The 21,223-nt window shown below is 39.1% G+C and overlaps 1 protein-coding gene across 1 annotated transcript in view; it reads right to left on the reverse strand.

The window, feature by feature from the left end:
- Positions 1 to 21,223, reverse strand: part of Fam81b (family with sequence similarity 81 member B) — a 66,656-nt gene that overhangs the window by 18,319 nt on the left and 27,114 nt on the right. Inside the window, exons 4-6 of the mRNA XM_051182819.1 lie at positions 19,311 to 19,429; positions 13,916 to 14,045; positions 5,205 to 5,311 (exon numbers count right to left, since the gene is read on the reverse strand). Coding sequence (XP_051038776.1) covers positions 5,205 to 5,311; positions 13,916 to 14,045; positions 19,311 to 19,429 — 356 coding nt within the window. The remainder of the gene's footprint in view (positions 1 to 5,204; positions 5,312 to 13,915; positions 14,046 to 19,310; positions 19,430 to 21,223) is intronic.

A 21,223-nucleotide genomic window follows, 5' to 3' on the forward strand; every position in this document is an offset into this window, starting at 1 on the left:
TGTTAAAAGAAGCGTGAATCCTCTTGTTTATGGCTGCTTTAGTCACTATATCAACAAAGTGGGATCAACTGACTTTTCTTCAACAGATGAATGGATAATGAAAACTTGGTGTTTATAGAAAATAGAATGCTACTGAGCTCTAAAAAAGGAAGTTAAAAGTTTTGCAGGAAGGTTATTGAGCTTAGAATGTATATTATTAAGCAGGGTCACACAATCCCCGAGAGAACCTTCAGATCTCTCCGTGTGCAGAATAACCAATAATATATACATGTAATATATACATGTATGTAAGCAAGTATACATATGGGTACAGCATAACACAAAGAAAAAAGAACGAGAATCTAAATATGAGGAGATGAAGAAGGAAAGAATGCAGGCAGTGTACACAAGTTATGAAATAGTATAAAGCTCGTTATTTTTGTAGTAATTCTATCATGAAAGTTTTGGTTTGGGTAGTAGATAAATGCATACAATATATTCAATACTGAAAGTATGAAATTTAATGTGAAGTTCTATAGTGTCTGTTCCCAGTGTATAAAACGTATACAGAATAGTTACACAGTATCCTAACTGTATAAAAGTCCACTGAGATGTATGGACTTTGGGTCTGGTTAATTTGAGTGTGTGGTATTTTTATTTGTTTGCAAGCTTTATTAATAATAATGTTTATAAAATTAAGAATGAAATACAACTGGAAAGAAAAAATCTTGTCAGCCTATTTAGAAAGATAATATGTTTGACTTTCATCTTCTTTTCTCTATCTGGGGGAAGTAATTGACTGTCATTGTCTAAAGGAACAGTAAGTCCCAGGTAGCCAATAGTCTTATAACTGAGAACTGAGGCTTTAGGCTCACTTTTGCTTGTAATGAATATTAGTATTTATTCCCTTATCATGTATACACTATGAATGTCTTTCTGAACAAGAAAACACTAGCTATATCCAAGTAGCATCTTCTGGAAGGGTTTGTTGCTAATTGACATTTTGAAATTAAAATAAAAGCCAGAGACACAATTACTACTGTGACTCCTTATTATAAGGCCAGACTTCGACTGGATACTGACTTTCCTGATAACATTGAAAATGAGACTCCATCTGCTGGCAATATATTAAAACAAAAAAGCATTTTTAAAAAGCACTTTCCTTTAAAGATGAAGTAAAATAAGTTTGTGTAAATCTGTGCTTAAAATTTTCTCTAACATCATGGACATGATGCCCGATTCTGTAGATTATAGAATTAATAGTTAAAAATCACAATACCATTAATTTATGTGTATGATTTTACAATTTGGCTACTTTACCATCTAGTATATTGGGTGTAGGAGTAGTTCAACCATAAGTAGATAGATCACAGATAGCTAGATCATATATAGATATATGATAGATAGATAGATAGGTAGGTAGGTAGGTAGGTAGACAGACAGACAGACAGGCAGGCAATAGGTAGGTTGATAGGTAGATACCCCTTTTAAAATTTTTCTTGAAAGACAAAATGTGGTGTGAGTACTCAGTAAGACAATGCAGACTACTCATTTTGTTTTTGTAAACTTTTATTTAGATAAAACAAAGGCCGGCTCTCACCCCGGTATTTCTAGGAAGTCTTCATTGGAAACTGAAGGTACAACAGAGGCTGGTCAGAGCTGTGGTAAGGCCAGTGGTGCAAATGCCTTGGTTATGGTTGGCATATTTAAACCACACAGCTCCATTCTGAACCAGTATTACCAGGGCCACTCAAGCCTCCAAAGCAATGTCTTGCCCTAAATAATTTACTGAATGAAAATGTTTAAAAGATTTAAACATTTTTTTTCTTTTAAAATTCAGACTGTGGTTTTTGAGAAATTGAATTAAAAACAATAAAAAGAAAGTAAAGAGAATAAAGCAATGGATTGTCATGAATTTATAAACAAAGATGCTTTCACTTTTGTAAGTATTTTTTTTTTTTACATGTGTATGGTAGACTGTGCTATAATTTTTGGAGTTTGAGTCAGTTTTGAGCCTCATGCCTGAAGTGAGAAATTAATTTTGGCAAATATATTTTTTCTCATAAGACCATTCCTATAAGCATGGTTCTCTTAAACTAACTCATGTTAAAGGGCAGGGATGTACTATGAGGTTATCCTTCTAGCTTGTATAAGGCCCTGGGTTTTATCTCTAGCACTGGACCAAATAAACAAAGGAAAAACTAAATGAATGTCTTAGAGGCATCATGTGTTCATTGTAACTGAGCTTTGGAGTTAGACACTGCTTGTGTGGTTTGGCCAGACAGCTTCATCACAATAATTCAAGATGTTCTGTCTTTTGAGTAGTGGTAAGACTTCCCATGCAGGTCTGGGTGTGCTTTGAGTCTTGAAGTCTTAGGGACTGGTAGGTTCCTGTAAACAACTACTATGTTTTTTATTTCTGTCCATGTCATTTGACACTGTTCAGCTCTGGCTTTACCTGTGTTTAGCTTTTCAGTTACCTATGCTTTCTTCCTACCTGCATGTGTCTAGGATAAGTTACACATATAATTCTCAAAGCTCACCCATTCATTCATTGGCTTCCATTTGTGTTTGAATATGTGGCGTGCTAAGTATACGAAGATGGGTATCATATAGTCCTGTCGAAGATGGGTATCATATAGTTTCTGTTTTCTACCATGATACCATTGGTGACAAGACTGGACTTTATGCTTTTACGTTACTTACCTAATAGCCTTTTATTTTCACAAATCACTATCTGTTAAGCAGTGAGAACTACTCAGAGATTAATTGGCATGGGCTGCCCTTGCCAAGCCCTTATTAAAAGATGGCTGCTTTTCATGATGGGCAGGTTCTTGCTATAGAAGTATTGAATTGCTTACCTAGGATATTACTTAGCTGAACAGCTGACTAAGCTGCCTCAGGAAGGAGGTGACTCTGGGGAGAACTCTAGTGTACGTGTCTCTTGTTAGGTCTAGTGATAGGTGACGACATGATAGGCATCACTGGGAAGCCCACACACAGCATGGAGGCTTCTGAGTTCAATTAAAATATGTTTAATTGACAGAAAAATGTGTTACAGTCTCTAAATGTGAAATTGCTTGTTTAAATTTAGCCTTAAGGTGACTAAAATGTTTTTATTGAAGACACATTCTTTGTTCAGAGACAGTGCTTCCTTTAAAGAGAGAAAAGCAAATTCCTCACATAATTCACTCAAAACGTACATTTATGTCTCAACATTTTGATATCAGCGGTGAACTGCATATTTTTGGGGAGTTGCAGAGGTGCTTACTGGTGTTTAGAAGCAGCTCTGATAGATGTTAAAGCCTCCTATTCCAGGTCAAAGCAGAGGTGCCTTAACTGGTTTGCCCACTTTATTTTGCATTTACTCAAAAGCATCTGTGGCATACACCACAGCCAAAAGGTTAAGAGCCCTAATGGGAAAGAACCCTACAAGTCCTAAGAAAATGATTTTAAAATTTTGATGCAAAATTTGACAAATAATAGGCCAATCACAGAAAAGAAAAGTCAGACATGAAGAGCATGCACATGAAAAGACATAATTTTTTAGGGTCCATATATTTTCCATGTTAACATGACAAAAGTAAGGTACATTCACATTGTGCCTACTGTAGTTTGTTAGCTTCATGACCTTGAGGTACCACTGTGGTCAGTGGAAATATAGGAGACATGTGGAGAATGGAGAAAGCATGGTATTTCCCAGGTGGTCTGGGACAGAGAGGGAAAAGAACAAGGTATAAAGAACTGTAAAATCATAGTATGCAAATAACTAGTATTATATGTGGAGCAAGGGGGACCTTGGCTGATCCCGTGGTGGGACAAACACACAGGCAGACAGAGGTTACTTGGGAAGCTTTATTGGGGAAAGGGAAAGGAAGAGAGAAAGAGAGAAAGAGAAAAAGAGACAGAGAGAGCAGAGACCTGCCTCCTCAGAGAAACATTGGAATGATATTGAGAGTGGGTAGAGCTTTTTCTCTCTTAAAGGGACCTTTGAGCCTACACAGAGACAGGGTCCTGCTTGCCAGATGCAGAGGAGTGATGTACTGTGCCAGGTTCCCAAGGGGTGGGACCAAGGTGTGCCCGGATGATAACAGCTATAATTTTCCTTTGTGCTGTATTCCTGACACACAATGATCATTTAAACAAGAAATGAGCATGCCTTGAGAATGATGTTGGACATCCAAAGATTTGTTTAATCATCTTTATTTTTCAAGTAGGGGAAAGTTCAGTTTGGGAGGGTTAAAGACCAGTTTCAGAAAGGGTAAAGTAACTCAGTGACTGCATAGCCACAGAGGAAGCTTAAATAAACCAAAACTGTTCTAAAGTGCATCAGATAATCTTTGTTAATTAATTTGTGTCCAATAGAACATTACATTGATATATTTTAATGTAAAATTGGCACTAAATTAAAATTACACTATAGGAAGTGTTAGAGTAAGTCTTGCATATCAGCTGATATGCAAAAAACCCCAAAAATTAATATTCATGGACTGGTGAGATGACTCAGTGGGTAAAGGTGCTTGGCACCAAGCCTGATGACTCAATTTCACCCCTGGGACGAATATGATGGAAGGAGAGAACCAACCCTATGATTGTCATGCACACCTCCGTAAATAGATCAATGTAATGGTTTAAAATTTTAGAAATCTAAATAATGTTAAAATTAAAAATTACATTTATTCTCTTATGAACACTGTATAATTTACCGTAGTGTGGGGTGTCTGCTAAGTTGATTTGTGAGAGGGCCAGGCTAACACCCTTCCCCCTATACACCCAGGTGATGACCAAATAAGGACAAAGCCTGGGACTTGTCCAGACTTGCCCAAGAATGGGGAAACTATAGCCATAGCCCACCCCTGCTAGACCTAATCAATTAGAAATGTACTAATACGGTTACTACTTCTGTAAGCCAATCCTAAGTAGAGTGGTCACACTGCTTTTAAAATTACGGTAGCTGTGCTTAAAAGGAGCTTACAAGTTCCTCTTGGGCTCATCATTTCGAAAGGGTATGCAACTCCACATGCATGTGGCATAATCAATGCTCTTTCTGATTATGTCATCACTGGTGGTCTTTTGGGGACTTCTCACGGACCCTAACAATTTGCTGCTTTGTTTCCTGTACAGGCTCAAATTCCTGGAATAGGTTTTATTTATGGTCAGTTTTTTCTCTATGCAAAACTCTTTGAAATTCATTGAACAGAATTAAGAATCACCCATTTACTTACTTGAATTCCAGGAGGTTCATTTCATGCTGATAATCTCCCTGGACCATCTTTAAGTTTGAGGTGTGCTCAGAAGTAGATGCTTCCATCTTTCCCAAGAGCTGCGTTACCTAAGGGATGTACAAGATGTCTGTATGTGTGAACAAAGCCACCAGCATGCGTGTATGCATGCATGTACACACACACACACACACACACACACACACACACACACACACACCATTTCTTTCTAGAGAAGCCTAGAACAGACCTGCATTAGAAAAGTATTCACCTACCAGACCAGTATAGCTGCCTGCAGACCTTCCCACCTTTGTTACCCCAGACCAATTCTCAGGGTAGGCCCTAGCACTTCAATAGAACACCAGCTGCAGCTCCCCCACCATCCCCCATGCCTCATATGGATCCCGGAGACCATCTCCCCCCTGCCCTTCCCATCTCCTGCTGTGTCCCAGCCACCAACTCAGGTAGACATTCCCTTCCCAATCAGATGACCAAGTAGGCCATCCTCAGCCCTTCCCACTTCTCTGGTATCCCAGACCCAATTCTCAGGGTCGCCCCCTGTACTGGAACAGAACATCAGGGGCAGCTTCTCTTTTCCCCTGTTCATGCCCTGTGTAGAGTCCTCAGACCATCTCTCCACAGCCTTCCCTTCCCCACAGCCTCCAATACTAGCAAACTTCTCCATAACCCCTTTTCCACCTCCACTATCCTGTAAAAATACCAGTGAAGCAGACAAGTAGAACAGGTACAACACTCTGAAAGTCTAGAGGAAACAGAAGCCAAGGAATAAAACTCTCACCCAACCAAGACAAACCCAGAAGTCAACACCTAGACCTATGATCACTCCAAAGCCGGATGCCTACACACCATTGTAAGAACACAATCAATAACAGCCAGGGCAGTATGTCTCACCAGAGTCCAGCTATCTCACCATAGGAGGCCCTGAAAATACCAACAAAGCTGAAGCATGGGAAAAAAGACCTTAAAACCAACTATGATGGCTTTTACCAAGATTGTATTTACCAAGATAATAGAGGTCCTTAAAGAGGAAACAAATAGACCCCCTTAAAGAAATCTAGGAAAACACAAACATTTGGAGGAAATGAATAAATATCTTTTTAAAAAATCAAGAAAAAACAAACACGGAATCCTGGAAATAAAAAATTTCGGAATATGAACAGGAACCACAGAGGCAAGCTTCATCAACAGACCATAAGAGATGAAAGTGACAATGTCAGGCATTGAAGAAATAATAGAAAAAAATGTGTATATCAGTCAAAGAAAATATTGAATTTAAAAAATTCCTGACACAAAATATCCAGGAAATGTGGGAACAGAGGAAGGAGAAGAACCCCATCTCAAAGACCCAGAAAATATTTTCAACAAAATCATAGAAGAGACATTTCCTAACCCAAAGAAAGAGATGCCTATAAAAGAAGCATACACAATACTAAATAGATTGGAGTAGCAAAGAAAGTCCCTTTACCACAACTAATAAAAATTCTAAGTATACAGAACAAAGAAAGACTATTAGAAGCTGCAAAGGAAAAAGACCAAGTAACATATAAAGGCAGACCTATTAGTATTTCATCTGGCTTTTCAGTGTAGACTATAAAAGCCAGAAGGCTTGGGTAGATATGTTGAAGACTTTAAAAAATGCCAGCCCAGACTACTGTACTCAACAAAACTTTTAATCACTATAAGTGGAGAAGATAAGATATTCCATAAGAAAGTCAAACTTGAACAATATCTAGCTACAAACCCAGTCCTACAGAAGGTGCTATAAGGAAAAACCAAGGAGATTACATACATGAAAACACAGAAAATAAATAATCTCATATCAACAAAACCAAAAGAAGGGAAACACACACACACACACACACACACACACACACACACACACACACACCAGTACCACCACCACCACCACCACCAATGACAACACCAAAAAAAAAAAAAAAAAAAATAACTGAAATCAATAATCATTGCTCATTGATATCTCTTGGTCTCAATTCCCTAGTTAAAATACTAAGATTAACAGATTAAAAAACATGGCTATTCATTTGCTATATACAAGAAACCCACCTCAACATCAAGGACAAACATTACCTCAGGGTAAAGGATTAGAAAAAGATATTCCAAGCAAATGGACCTAAGAAGCAAGTTGGTGTAGCTATTTAAATATCTAACAAACCAAAATTATCAAAAGAGGTGGAGAAGGATACTATATATTCATCAAAGGAACCATCCAAGATGATATTTCAATTCTTAACATCTATGCCCCAAATACAAGGGCATGTTTCTTTGTAAAAGAAACACTACTACAGCTTAAACCACACACTGACCCTCACACACTGATAGTGGTAAACTTTTATACCCCATTCTCACCAATGGGCAGGTAGATCACCCACACAAAACCTAATCAGAGAAATACCAGCTCTAACTGATGTTATATACCAAATTAACTTAACAGATATTTATGGAACATTCCATCCAACACAAAAGAATATACCTTCTCAGCACCTCACAGAATGTCCCCCCCAAACTGACCACACATACAAAGCAAGTCTTAATAGACACAAGAAAATTGAAATATCCTGCATCCTGTCAGACCACATAGATTAAAACTGGATATCATCAACAACAGAAACAACAGAAAGCTTACAAATCCATAGAAACTGAACAATTCACTACTGAATGAAAAATGGGTCAAAACAGAAATACTTTCCAGAATTCAATGAAAATGAATACAGAATGTACCCAAACTTATGGGACACAGTAAGTGCCTACATAAGAAAACTGGAGAGATCTTATACTAGTAACTCAATAGCACACCCAAAAGCACACCCAAGAGGAGTGAATGAAATTATCAAATTGAGAGTTGAATCAATAAAGTAGAAACAAAGGAAACAGTACAAAGAATCAATGAAACAAAAATTGCTTCTTAGAGAAAATCAACAAGATAGACAACCCATATCCAAACTAACTAAAAGACCCAGAGAGAATATCCAAATTAAAATCAGAAAAGAACAATAGACATGAGGGAATCCACAGAATCATAAGGACATGCTTTAAAAACCTGTACTCCTTCAAAAGAAATGGATAATTTTCTCAATAGGTACCACTTACCAAAGTTAAAACAAGATCAGATAAACAATGTAAATAGACCTATAACCTCTAGAGAAATAGAAGCTGTCATTAAAAGTCTTCCAACCCCCCAAAAGCCTAGGTCCAGATGGTATGTGCACAGAATTCTAGCATACATTCAAGGAAGAGTTAACACCAGTATTCTTCAAATTATTCCCGAAAATAGAACCAGAAGGAACATTGCCTAATTCATTTTGTAATAATACAGTTAACCTGATACTTAAATCACATAAAGACACAATGAAGAAAGAATTAGAAACCAACTTTTCTTATGGACATAGATATAAAAATACTCAATAAAATACTTGCAAACAAAATCCAAGAACACACAAAAAATCATGCATGATCAAGTTGGTTCAACATATGAAACCCTGCCAATGTAATCCACAATATAAATGAATTGAAAGACAAAACCACATGATCATCTCATTAGATGCTGGAAAGCCTTTGACAAAATCTAACACCCTTTCATTATAAAAGTCCTGGAGAGAATAGGGATTCAAGGGATATACCTAAACATAATAAAAAGTTTACAGAAAGTCAATAGCCAACATCAAATGAAAACTCAAAGAAATTCCAATAAAATCAGGAGCAAGACAAGGCTGTCCACTCTCTCCATATCTGTTCAATGTAGTACTTGAAGTTTTAGCTAGAGCAATAAGACGATTGAAGGAGATCAAAGGGGTAAAAATTGGAAAGAAAGAAATCAAAGTATCCTTATTTACAGATGATATGATAGTTCAGGTAAATGACCCCAAAGAGTCTCCCAGGAAAACTCCTACAGCTGATAAACACCTTCAGTGAACTGGTTGGATACAAGATTAACTGACAAAATCAGTTGCCCTCTTATATACAAATGGCAAAGGGACTGAGAAAGAAATCAGGTAAACAACACCTTTCATAATAGCCAATAATATATCTTGGGGGTAACTCTAACCAAGTTAAAGACCTGTATGACAAGACTCTCAAGCCTTTGAAAGAAGAAAGATTTCTCATGCATCAGTAGGATCAATATAGTAAAAATGTCCATCCTACCAAAAACAATCTACAGATTCAATGCAATCCCTATCAAAATTCCAACACAATTCTTTATAGACCTTGAAAGAACAATACTCAACTTCATAAAGAAACAACAAAAAACCCAGGATAGTTTAGAAAATCTTGAACAATGAAAGAACTTCCAGAGATATAACCAACCCTGATTTCAAGCTCCATTACAGAGCTGTAGTAATAAACACCATATGGCATAAAAACAGATATGTCGATCAATACAATGAAGTTGAAGACCCAGCTATAAATGTAAACACCTATGGGTACCTGAATTCTTTTTTATAAAGAAGCCAGAAATACACAGTGGAAAAAGAAAGCATCTTCAATAAATGGTTCTGGTCAAACTGGGTGTCTGCATGAAGAAGAATGCAAATAGACCCATACTTATCACCCTACACAGAACTAAAGTTCAGACAGTCAACAACATAAACATAAAAAACAGATACACTGAATCTGATAGAAAAAAAGTATAGAATAGCTTGAACTCATTGGCACAGGATAAGATTCCTGAATGGAACACTGTTAACACAGGCACTAAGATCAACAACTAATACATGGAACCTCATGAAGCTAAAACACTTCTGTAAGGCAAAGGACATGTCAAATGGACAAAGTGGCAGACTATAGAATGGGAAAAGATTTTTTTTTTATCAATTCCACATCTGATAAAGGGCTAATACCCAATATATATAAAGAACTCAAGAAACTAGATATTAAAAAAAACCAAATAATCCAATCTAAAAAGAAAGTTCTCAATAAAGGGAGTTCATGCCTGAGAAATACTTAATGAAATGTTCAAGTTCTTTAGCCATCAAGGAAAAGTAAAGCAATAGCAAAGCAATACTTCTTTGAGGTTCCATTTTATACCTGCCAGAAGGGCTAAGATTAAAAACGAGTGACATCTCATGCTGGCAAGATTTGGAGCAAGGGATAAATTCCTCCATTGTTGGTGCAAAGTTATAGAGCCACTATGAAAATCAATATGGTGGTTCTTCAGAAAATTTGGAACTGATCCACCTTAAGACTCAGTTATAACTCTTGGGTATACCCATTCCACACCCCATTCTACCATAAGGACACTTGCTCAACTATGTTCATGGCAGCTTTATTCATAATAGCCAGAAACTGGAAACTACCTAGGTGTTCCTCAACCAAAGAATGGATTTTAAAATGTGGTACATTTACACAATGGAGTATTACTCAGCTGTTAAAAATGACAACATGAAATTTTCAGGCAAATGGATGCTACTACAAAAAAATCTATGTATTTATTCACTTATATGTGCAAATTAGCTATCAAATAAATGATAGTCAAGCTACAATCCAGACCCAGAGTGGTTAGGTAAAGAGGAGGGCTATAGGGTGGAAGTATGGATCTCCTTGGGAAGATTCTGAGGGTGGGTAGGGACAGGAGTGGGAGGGATCAGGTTGGGAGGGACACTAGAATTGGGGAACATTTGGGGTCTTATGTGGAAAGCTATTGTAGTGTAAACATCTTGGAATGTACGAGGGTGACCCTAGAAAGGACTCATAGTAATGGAGGATATGGAATCTGAACTGGCCATCTTTTGTAGCTAAGCAAGGCTTCCAGTGGTGGGACTAAGTAATATTCATTAGAGTTGTTGGTTGAGAAGGTCCAGCGGAGATCCCTAAACAACCCAGGTTGATGCTAAGACAGAAGGTTAATCTCTGAAAACTGACAGTAGGACCCCATTGCTGAGGACAATATCCACACAACTCACTGAAAGTAGAGAAGTCCAGCTGGTGGGGGCTGGGAACCTGATCCTCTGCTCTGTTTGGTGTGAAGCCACTCTGCAGGGTCTGGAAAGAGAAACCTGACACCAAGGAAGCCACAAAACTCTCCACCTACAACCTATCCTGCTTGTATGTTGGGGCAATGGTGGCACAGGATTTCTGGGAATGACCAACCAATGTTTGATTTAACTTGAGGCCCACACTACAAGAGGGAATCTGTGTTCCTATACTGACAGGATGGCCAGGATCCAGAAGACTGGATAGTCCAGAGACCTAGGATAGAATACAACCAAACACAACAGCTCCCAAATCAATTAAATTATTGCCAATGATAGTTTGCTATATTCATAAGATCAGTGCCTTAACAGTGCCTTGTCCAGTTGTCATCAGAGAAGCTCCCTCTAGCAGAAGATGGGGACAGAGACCCACAGTTAGACATTATGTGGAGAGAGAATCTAAATTGGAGGTCTCCATTAGGTCCTTCCCCCAGAGATCAGAAAAGTCTGTAGGAGTCAGAAGGAACAGAAGACTCCAGGAGAACATGGCACACATAATCAACAAAGCAGGGCTCACACCGACTCACAGAGACTGAAGGGGCAAGCAAGAAGCCTCTGTGGGTCTGCACCAGGTCCTCTGCGTATATGTTATGACTGTTAGCTTGGATTTTTGCAGAATTCCTAAATGTGGGAGTGGGCGTATCTCTGACTCTTTTGTTCTTGTGACTGTTTTCCTCCTATTCGGTTGCTGTGTTCAGCTTTTGCCTTGTCTTACTGTATTGTGTTTTGTTCTGTTGGCTGTCATCTCTTGTCTGAAGAGGAATAGATCTGGACAGAGGAGAGGAGACAGTGGGGAACTATGAGGAATGGAGGGAAGGAAAACTATGGTTGGAATGTATGGCATGAGAAAAGAATTTATTTCCAATAAAAGAAAATTATTCAAAATTATAGTCACACCATTCTCCTGGAAATAATAATAGGAAGTATTCCACATTACTGTTTTTGTTGTCTGCAACGTTCTTTAGGTAATAGACTACCTGATGACATAACAAAAACTTACTATTGACAGTTCAATTTTGTTATTTCTTTACTTCTTCTCTCCCTAGTCACCATCTATGCATTCTCACACTGTATCATCAGCCTAATGGCCAATGTTAAAGCTCAGATTCTTAATTGGCAATGTGTAAGTGCTCAGATAGTTTGTGCATAAATGGTTGTATGCACAGCCAGGCTTCAAAGGAAACACACATCATGGACATGAGATTTGACCTCCATGATTTCCAGATAGTATTCTAACTTGACCACAAGAAATAACTTCTGAGTCAGGCATTGCTGGTAAACACCTTTAATCCCAGCACTTGGGTGGCAGAGGCAGGCAGATCTCTGTGAGTTCGAGGCCAGGAAAGGCTCCAAATCAATACAGAGAAACCCTGTCTTGAAAAACCAAAAAATAAAATAAAATAAAAAGGAATAACATCTGATATGACTCAAGGCATATGAGATGGGAAAGAAAAAGTTCCAGAAGCTTCGAGGAAATCCCTGTAAGTACAAGAACTAGATTAAAAACAAATGTATAGTGACTACACATAATTGTACCTAAACAAATCCCAGCCATAGAGAACGAAACTACAGCTCTTGTCACATCTCCAGTGAACATTTGCAAGTGACATGAAGGGAAATATTAACCTCACCAAATGCAAGGAAAGAAGAGGCTACATGTATTCCCTCTGCTAAGTGGAAATTAGTAGCCAGAGTACATATGATGGAACCAAAGCCTTGCCACTTGAGTGGAGAAACTGTGTTAATTCTAGTGTTTCACGTGCCCCCGACAGCTACTACAAGGGGCATGCTCGGCCCAAGCTTTGATTGCTGGGCTCAAGAACAGCAGTGTTGCATGTACTCTGAGCATCCCTTCCCACACCCTGGTCCCAGCCATCTGAGTGCCATTCCATTCAAAGAACTTGATGAGGTGTTCTTTATGGCATCCCTTCTGAGTCTTCCCTCCCTGTCTATTTCACAGGAGTCAGGTTTCTTTTTTCCTGTCTCATCCAGCTCTGTCTCCACTGTTCCTCATGGATATCCTCTTAGTGAGTCTCTTGTTCGGCTAATTCTTTCATTGTGTTTGCTTCTCAAAGGGACTGGACTGACACAAGCATCAGCGAGAACCCCACTCTGCAGCCACAGTTTACCTAGGAAATGAGAATGAACATGTCTCCTACTGACTGGACACCGACAAATCTACAGTCAACTATCGATTTACAGGTTTCTTAGTATCAGTGGGCATAATGGGTGAGTCAGAAATCCCAGGCAATAAGCAGATCTGCTGAAGAAACTGTCTATGTTTCAGGTCCAAGGGTATTAATACTTTCCATAAAAGCTATAACCCACTGCAGAGTTTAAATAGATATGTAACATTATGGATGCCACTAATGGTGGACTTTCAGTAATGTCAGTTTCCATGGGAACTCCTTTTGTGTATATTCCTGAGCTCCACAGTGTTGAAGGATGCCAGGAAGTTAACAAATACCAGCCATGATGGAAACAGCCAGTACTCACAGGGAGAGTGTGTCTTGGGACAGAGACAGCACTCCTTAAATATTTGTTGGTTCACTGACTTAACTCATAATGTATACAAATGGTCTTCAAATTAAATCCCTTGGAAGTAAAGGGTTCTCTTTTCTGTCTAGCCCTTTTGATGAGCTATCTATCACCGTCCTGCTAGTAGTAACTTTTACTGTTCTACAAATCCCATGTCTTTCCAGTTACCTTTACATCCAAGTTCTTGGAAACAGTTTCTAGGGCAGAAAAGAGTTCTTGAATTGATTTCTCAACTTTTCGGTACTCATGCCTGATGAACTGGATGTCTCCAGAAAGCTTCACAATGCTTGAATCACATCTGGTGTCAAGACGGAAATCTGTGTGAGATCAGCAGGCTCACAATATTGTATGTATACTGTACAGTAGGATATAGGCATGCACACGACCAAATTTCTCTGTGCTGGTAGATGTGGGGGTGTGGGGTGGGATGGGGCATGCAGAGACTGAGAGCAGCTAGCGTGATCATACTGGTCTGGCCACAACACGGAGGTACTAGGGAGCACTACACTGACTGGGAGGAAATGTTACATTTCAGTTGTAGGGAATTTTCTTCTCTTTATTTAGGACAAGGTCTTACTGTGTACCTCTGGACGGTCTGGAGCTTACTATGTAGACCGGGCTGGGCCTGAAATCATAGAGATACAGTTGCCTTCCTTCTGGAGTGCTAGAATTAAAGGCATATATCAGCATGCCTAGCTGAGTGTTTTTGATCATTTGTTTTATTGTTGTTTTCTTTTTCTTTTTCTTTCAGATTTTGGTGTTTGGGTGATATACTCATTTGCCTTGAGTTAGGAAATTCTGCTAATTTTTCTTCTTCTTTGTCACATTTTGAATCCACTTTTTTTGTCTCAGCAGCCAAATGTGAAATTTTCTTGGGCTAGAAAAAAAATGTCTCAATCAAACCAAATGTTGTTCTACTCTGTCTTAAAAAAAAAAAATAATGTCCAATTCTGTTAGCTTCTAAAAAATCTTCTCTCTTCCTGCACTGGTCTCAAATTAGTGTTGGTAGGACAAAGGCAATTCACAGTGACACCCAAATGACACCCAGTCCTTAGGCAACTCTGGGTGTTTTAGGATAGAGTCTGGTGAGTGTATGGCAGGGGAATAACACAGAACCACTGGTTCCTCTACTCTTTCCCATGATTCTCTGGGAGACACTGCTTTCTCATTGAGGATCAGTTTCAGCTGTTGCGCGTTTATGAATGAGAGATAAAGACACAGCACTGAAGAAAACTTAGGCTCCAATAAGGGGCAGGTGTCAGAGCATCCTTGAACAGTAATTCTATAAAGCAACTGTTTTTGATTGTCATCAAATAATAGTTAGAAACCATAATTTCATTTTGTCATGCAAGTAACACAAATATCTTAGGACTACTAATATTTTGTAAGCTCCACAACAACTGATTTTTTTTTAAGACTTTGGAACCAATGGTGAATTAAGACAGTAATCTTTCCTAGCACTTTGTGAAGGGAGGCTGTGTTTGGGAGACAGGAGGCTGTGGATGAGGCAAAATAGGAGTCAGTCTGATTGAGTGTGAACAGTATGATAGGCTCCTACCTCATGGTCAAAAGTGCTGTACACATTTGTGCATGAAACTGTAACTGTCGCAGTGGCTACTCTGCTGTTGATTTGTTAGAATGTCTTTAGGTGAATCCATGTGGGGACCACACCTCCCCAAGATTAGACAGGAGCTGCTGCCACTTACATTACTTTCTGTCCCCGCCTGCCACCCTCTCCTTTCTTGCCACTCTCTGTGACAGCTGGTGTGCACAATGGAGGCTGTTGACTAAGAAGCTGTGTTAAATAGACCAGGCTTTGAGTCCACGCTCTGCTACTTCTTAGGTTTGTGATCTGGGATGAATTTCTTCATGCTAATGAGTTTTGATTTTCTACATTGAAAAGAAAGGAGTTCAGGGGCCAGTGATGCTAAAGTCATTGCATACACAGTTGCATGATTTTTACAGCACACTATTCATGGGCAGATGTGTGCATATGTCTTCAACCTTCTTAAGTGGCTCTCCTAAGGTATTACTTCCCAAAGTTAAGGCCGGGAAGCGGCGATGAGTATGAATTATTTAGACAGTACTTGGCACTGTGGGGGCATGGACATGAAGTTGGCAGCTTCATTCACTTGTCTGAGAGTTGCCCCACAAAATCTAGCCCCGTGTATGTTGAAGTCAGGACTGACAAACAGCTTTCAAGAGCTGTGCTCTTTATTCCCAAGGACTGCTCTTTATGTTTACCTTTCTCTGGGGTGGTTTTGTGTCTGATAATAAAACATGCTCATTATACACCATGATTTCTGAGGCTGGTTGACTTTGTAGATGTAGAGCCTACAGATATAAGGGCTGGCTGTGTACTTCTGTACTACAGGAAATATTTATTTCTGAAATAAATTACTTCAAAAGCCACAATGGACTGGAATTCCTGGCTTTTTACATCTGCCATCTCAATTGTGGAGCATGTCTATTGCCTCTACATCAACCCCTAAAAACAAAACAAAAGCAAAACAAAAACTAGATGAAATAAATGTACATATCTGCCCCATCAGCATTTTTATAAATATTGTTCTCTTTTTTAAATGTCAAATTGTATGATACTTGAATTGTGTTCTATAACTGAAATTTTATAGTTATTGGATTTATGTTTTACATTCCTTTGTAGACATTTTATGCTTCCCCAATTCTTTTTTTATAATTTATTTATTATTTTAAATTTCATTTTACATTCCAACCACAGTTCTCCCTCCCATCCCTCCTCCAACTCCCCTTGTCTCCCCCCCCCAGCCCACCCCCAGTCCGTTCCTCCCCCTAGGTAGGGGCTCCCATGAGGAGTCAACAAAATTAGGCATAATAGGTTGGATCCCCCCAATTCTTTTAATTTTAATTTATTTCCTGTTTGGCCAGATTTTGTTTTTCTGATTTTAACAGATGAGCTTAAGTACATTCAAATACTTAAGTGTTTAAAGAAGGCTGTCTGCTTTCACATTTGAAGAAGAACGGTTTAAGACAGTATTTTTCTTGTATTCGTTATCTGACTAGAAGGGCTCAGGTGCATCTCATTCTTGTGATGTGTATGTCTTCTGCCTCCCTGTCACCTGTGGGAAGGCCTGCACTCTTCCAGTGGCACCCATCTCCTTGTCACCCATGGAAGGTGGCTTTGCTAAAACAACTTTTCTTTAATTCAAATATGATAGGTATTTCCCTGTTCTTTTCAGGAACATTTCACATTCATGTAACTTTGTTAAAGTATACTGTTATAATTTAAATTTTGTTTTTAGTCTCTCTTGGGCTTAGTTTATTAAGCCAAACTTTACCATAGAGTAAATAACGAATAAAAATTACAGTGAATATAGGGTGAGCACTAGATGTTTCAGGCACTCGTGGATGTTAATGAGGTGTCTCCCACAGGTGAGGGTTGTCACTGTACAGTGGAACTGGCTCTGCCTCTCCTTGCCTTTCCTAATTCTCTCCAGAGACAAAGCTGGATGTCTTTAGAGAACTCTGTGGCATAATCTCTGCTTATGATGTAGAGACTCTCAAGTGGTGTAACTAAGCTTCCTAAGGCAATTTCCACATGCTCTTGTGATTTACAACTCCAAGACTTCTTGAAAAGCTTCATCCTAGTGGGTTCATCTTCTAAAGAGAAAAGTTACTTAATTGTATATTTAATGCTGCCTTTGGCCAACACACAAGTTCATGCAACTTTCATTTACTCTTAGTTCTCTCTCTCTCTCTCTCTCTCTCTCTCTCTCTCTCTCTCTCTCTCTCTCTTTTTCTCTCTCTCCCCCTTGCCCTCTTTCTATATTAGATATTTAGATTTTATTAGAATTCTACCAAATACATCATCCCCTCACTAAAATCCTCTATGGCTGTTGACAACCTTCTACACAAAGTTCAAACTCTTTACTCCAGCCCATGAGGTCCTTCATTTTTCAACTTTGGTTGTTTCTTTAGTATTCTCTGTCATCTTTTCTTGAATGCATACCGCAGAATATCATGACCAGAGTACTCTTCTCTTGGGCAGGCCTTGGAACAGGCTTCAGCAGACCTCCCCTTTCATCTTTCCACACATTCTCCTGCTGTGTGAAGTATCTTTTCCACCTTTCAGAGTGCATTATTACAAATCTTTCAAAATCTCATCCTGAGTATTGACTCTTTGGATCCACCTCTTCTGTGCAGTCTGGTTTGAACATTGTCACAACACACCAGGCTTTCAGGACTGTATTATCCTCATTGAGGGCAAGGTGCTGGTAGAGGAAGTTTTGCCAGGTGGACAGTGAAGAGCTACTGAGAGGGGACTGTGCTGCTGAATCTTAGCTTGGCATATGGTAAAGGATGTATGATTTGAATGAGTTGCTGGTTTTGATTTTGGTTGTTTTGAGATTGTAACCCTAAATGTCATGAATCTCACTATGTAGAACAGGCTGTCCTTGAACTCATGGAGCTTCTCCTGCTTCTTCTTACAGAGTTCTGGGATTAAAGGTGTGTGCCACCATTCCTGGGAAGGGACAGAATAGATATCCTAGAATTCTCTGGTTTAGTTCTGTATCCTCCCAAATCTAAGTGCTGTCAGTGTGATAGAATTAGGAAGTGAGACATCTGACAGGTGCCAGAATTAGGAGGTGAGGGAGCTGATAGATGGCAGAATTACATGACAGGTGGTAGGATTAGGAGGTGAGGGAGCTGACAGATGTTAGACCACTGGAGCTCCTCCCAGATGAACCAAGTTAAGGCCCTCATGGAGCTTTCCAGGTTTCTGCCACACAAGAGAACTGCTTATCCCCTTGGAAGATGAAGCCCTCATAAGACAACAGAACTTGCTGTCCTGGAGTATGGAATTCCAGCTTCTGAAATTGTGAGACCCAGTTTCAGGTATTCTGTGACAGCTGCATACACAGACTAAGAGAAGTTTGACTTCAGTGTCAGTCACCTAATTCTCATTTTGTAATTTACATTTTGGAAAGAATAAGATGAAGGTCGAAAACGCAAGGAACAGGGAAATAGATCTGGCAGAAGATGTAGAGGTGGAAGATAGCCATGCTAATGTACTCATGAGTAATTTCTCATGTGTCAGGCAGGCCATGGCAGCCATTGTCATTACCTAATTTCTGATCTAGAGGTTCCCCCCCACCCCGATTCATACACTATTAATTCTTGATTTAAACATCTCATGCAAAAGATATTACACAGTACTCCATCTGTTTGGCTAATTGGATGTAATCATTGCACACTTTAAATACTTCATTTCTCAATATAACACATTTGGGGATTTTGTGTGATAATGTGGGTGTTCCAGGTGTAACTGTTGGCTTTAACAGTTGGTGTAACAGTTGACTCTGGTCACATCCACCAGCATAAAACTGGACATTCTATGTAAGAATTTGTGGAATTGAGAGTGGGCATCAGATTTTCAAAGTTTTATGAGGCAGTTTCTCAAATGCAGGTCATTCACTTAGCTCGATGTAAATTGACGCTTATCTTTTAAAATATGAAGTCTTCTGAGAGAAATTCCATAGGCAAATGTGTCTGGTGGTCACCCTTAGCTACCCACACCACTCACCGAGCTACTCTTCCTCGAAGGTCTCCAACTCCCTGAAGGTGTTTGATGCTTAGATCCTGGACTGCAAAGTTGGTTCCTGTGGCTGCCTGGTCTCGGATTCTTATTTGGTCTTCTAGGATCTGTAATTTCGAGTTAAGACCATTATTACTTTCCCAATACTTGGTATAAGAGAACATCACTAAAATGCATATTGTGGTTAAGCAGGTGGAGAGAGAGAGAGAGAGTGAGAGAGAGAGAAAGAGAGAGAGAGAGAGAGAGAGAGAGAGAGAGCGAGCAAGCTGTATTAGCTGAGGGAGGCTGATGTAGTTTCAGTTGAGCTCTGTCAGGGGCCAATGAAGTCTCAGTAATTTTTGAACACTAGCCAGAAAACCAGGCTTTATGTGAAATCCCAAATTTTAAAAAATATTGGCATGTACTATGAAAATCAGTATGGCTGTTCCTCAAAAAGATAATAACAAGCTGCCTCAAGATCTAGCTATACCACTCTTGGGTACATATCCATAGGACTCTACATCCTACTACAGAGACACTTGCTCAACCATGCTCATTGCTGCTCTGTTCACAATAGCCAGAAATAGGAAACAGCCTAGATGTCCAATGGATAATGAAAATGTATCTTTACACAATAGAATATTATTCAGATGTTAAATAAAAAAAAAACATGGAATTTCTCAGGTAAACACATGGAGACAGAAAAAAATCCCCAATGAGGTAACAGGCCCCCCCCCCAAAGACAAATGTGGTATGTATTCAACAGGCATGCTACAATCCATATAGTCACAAAGGTTAGGGATAGAATAAGGGTCTAGCAGGGGGTGGAGGATCTCTCAAAGAAGGGGGAATAAAATATATGGTTATGAAGAGACATAGTAGAGAATGGAACAGGAGGACTGAATGGAAAGGAGTAGGGAAGAGAGGTAAGGGTGGTGGGGGGGGGTATAGGGAGGAATGGCTAACACTAAGGGCCATTTGAGATTGCCAGGGCCAGCCAGCCAGCCACAGAGTAGGACATACAGAATAAAAGAAAGGTTAAAAAAAAAAAAAAAAAAAACCCTGAGGCAAAATGTAGATGAAAAGAAACAGCTTAATGTAAGTTGTAAGAGCTAGTGGGACAAGCATAAGATAAAGCCAAGCATTCATAAATAAAAATAATTGATGGGAGATGCCATTCTGTAAATATGTTTCTTTTATTGGTTAATGAATAAAGGCATCTACACTTGGAGGCGGAGGTGAGTGTCTGAGCTCCCAGCTGGATAGCCCTGCTTTCTAGTCCCTAGCCCACAGGGACACTTCCATTTACCATAGCTCCAGGGGCCAGATTACAGCATCCTCCCCACCCCAACCCAACCATTTACCACTGCATCAGTGACCAAGGAATCCACAGACCCTACCTGCACCTTGAGGAAGAGCGACCACCAGAGCCAGAAGTTTAAGAACACATTCAATAGCATAAAAAACAATATGGCAGCACTAGAAACTAGTGGTTCTACAAAGGCAAGACCTGAACTTCCCAACACAGATGAAGCAGAATAAAATGACCTTAAAAATAACTTTATGAAGATAATAGAAGCCCTTAAAGTGGAAATGAAAACTTCCCTTAAAGAATGGAGGAGAAGACAAGTAAAGAATTGGAAGAAATTAATAAATCCCTTAAAGAAAGCCAAGAAAAACCAACAAAATAAGTGAATAACAGTCCAAGACTTAAAAATTCAAATAGAGGCAATAAAGAAAACATAAACCTAGGGGATTTTGGAAATATAAAATCTGGGTAAATGAACAGGAACTGCAGATGCAAGCATAACCAACAGAATTCAAGAGGTAAAAGAGAGAATCTCAGGCATTGAAGATAGAGTAGAGGAAATAAATTAATTGGGCAAGGAAAACATTAAAGCCAACAAACTCATAACACAAAA

Source organism: Phodopus roborovskii, unplaced genomic scaffold, assembly GCF_943737965.1.
Source record: "Phodopus roborovskii unplaced genomic scaffold, PHOROB, whole genome shotgun sequence".
In the NCBI taxonomy this organism is placed as follows: domain Eukaryota; kingdom Metazoa; phylum Chordata; class Mammalia; order Rodentia; family Cricetidae; genus Phodopus; species Phodopus roborovskii.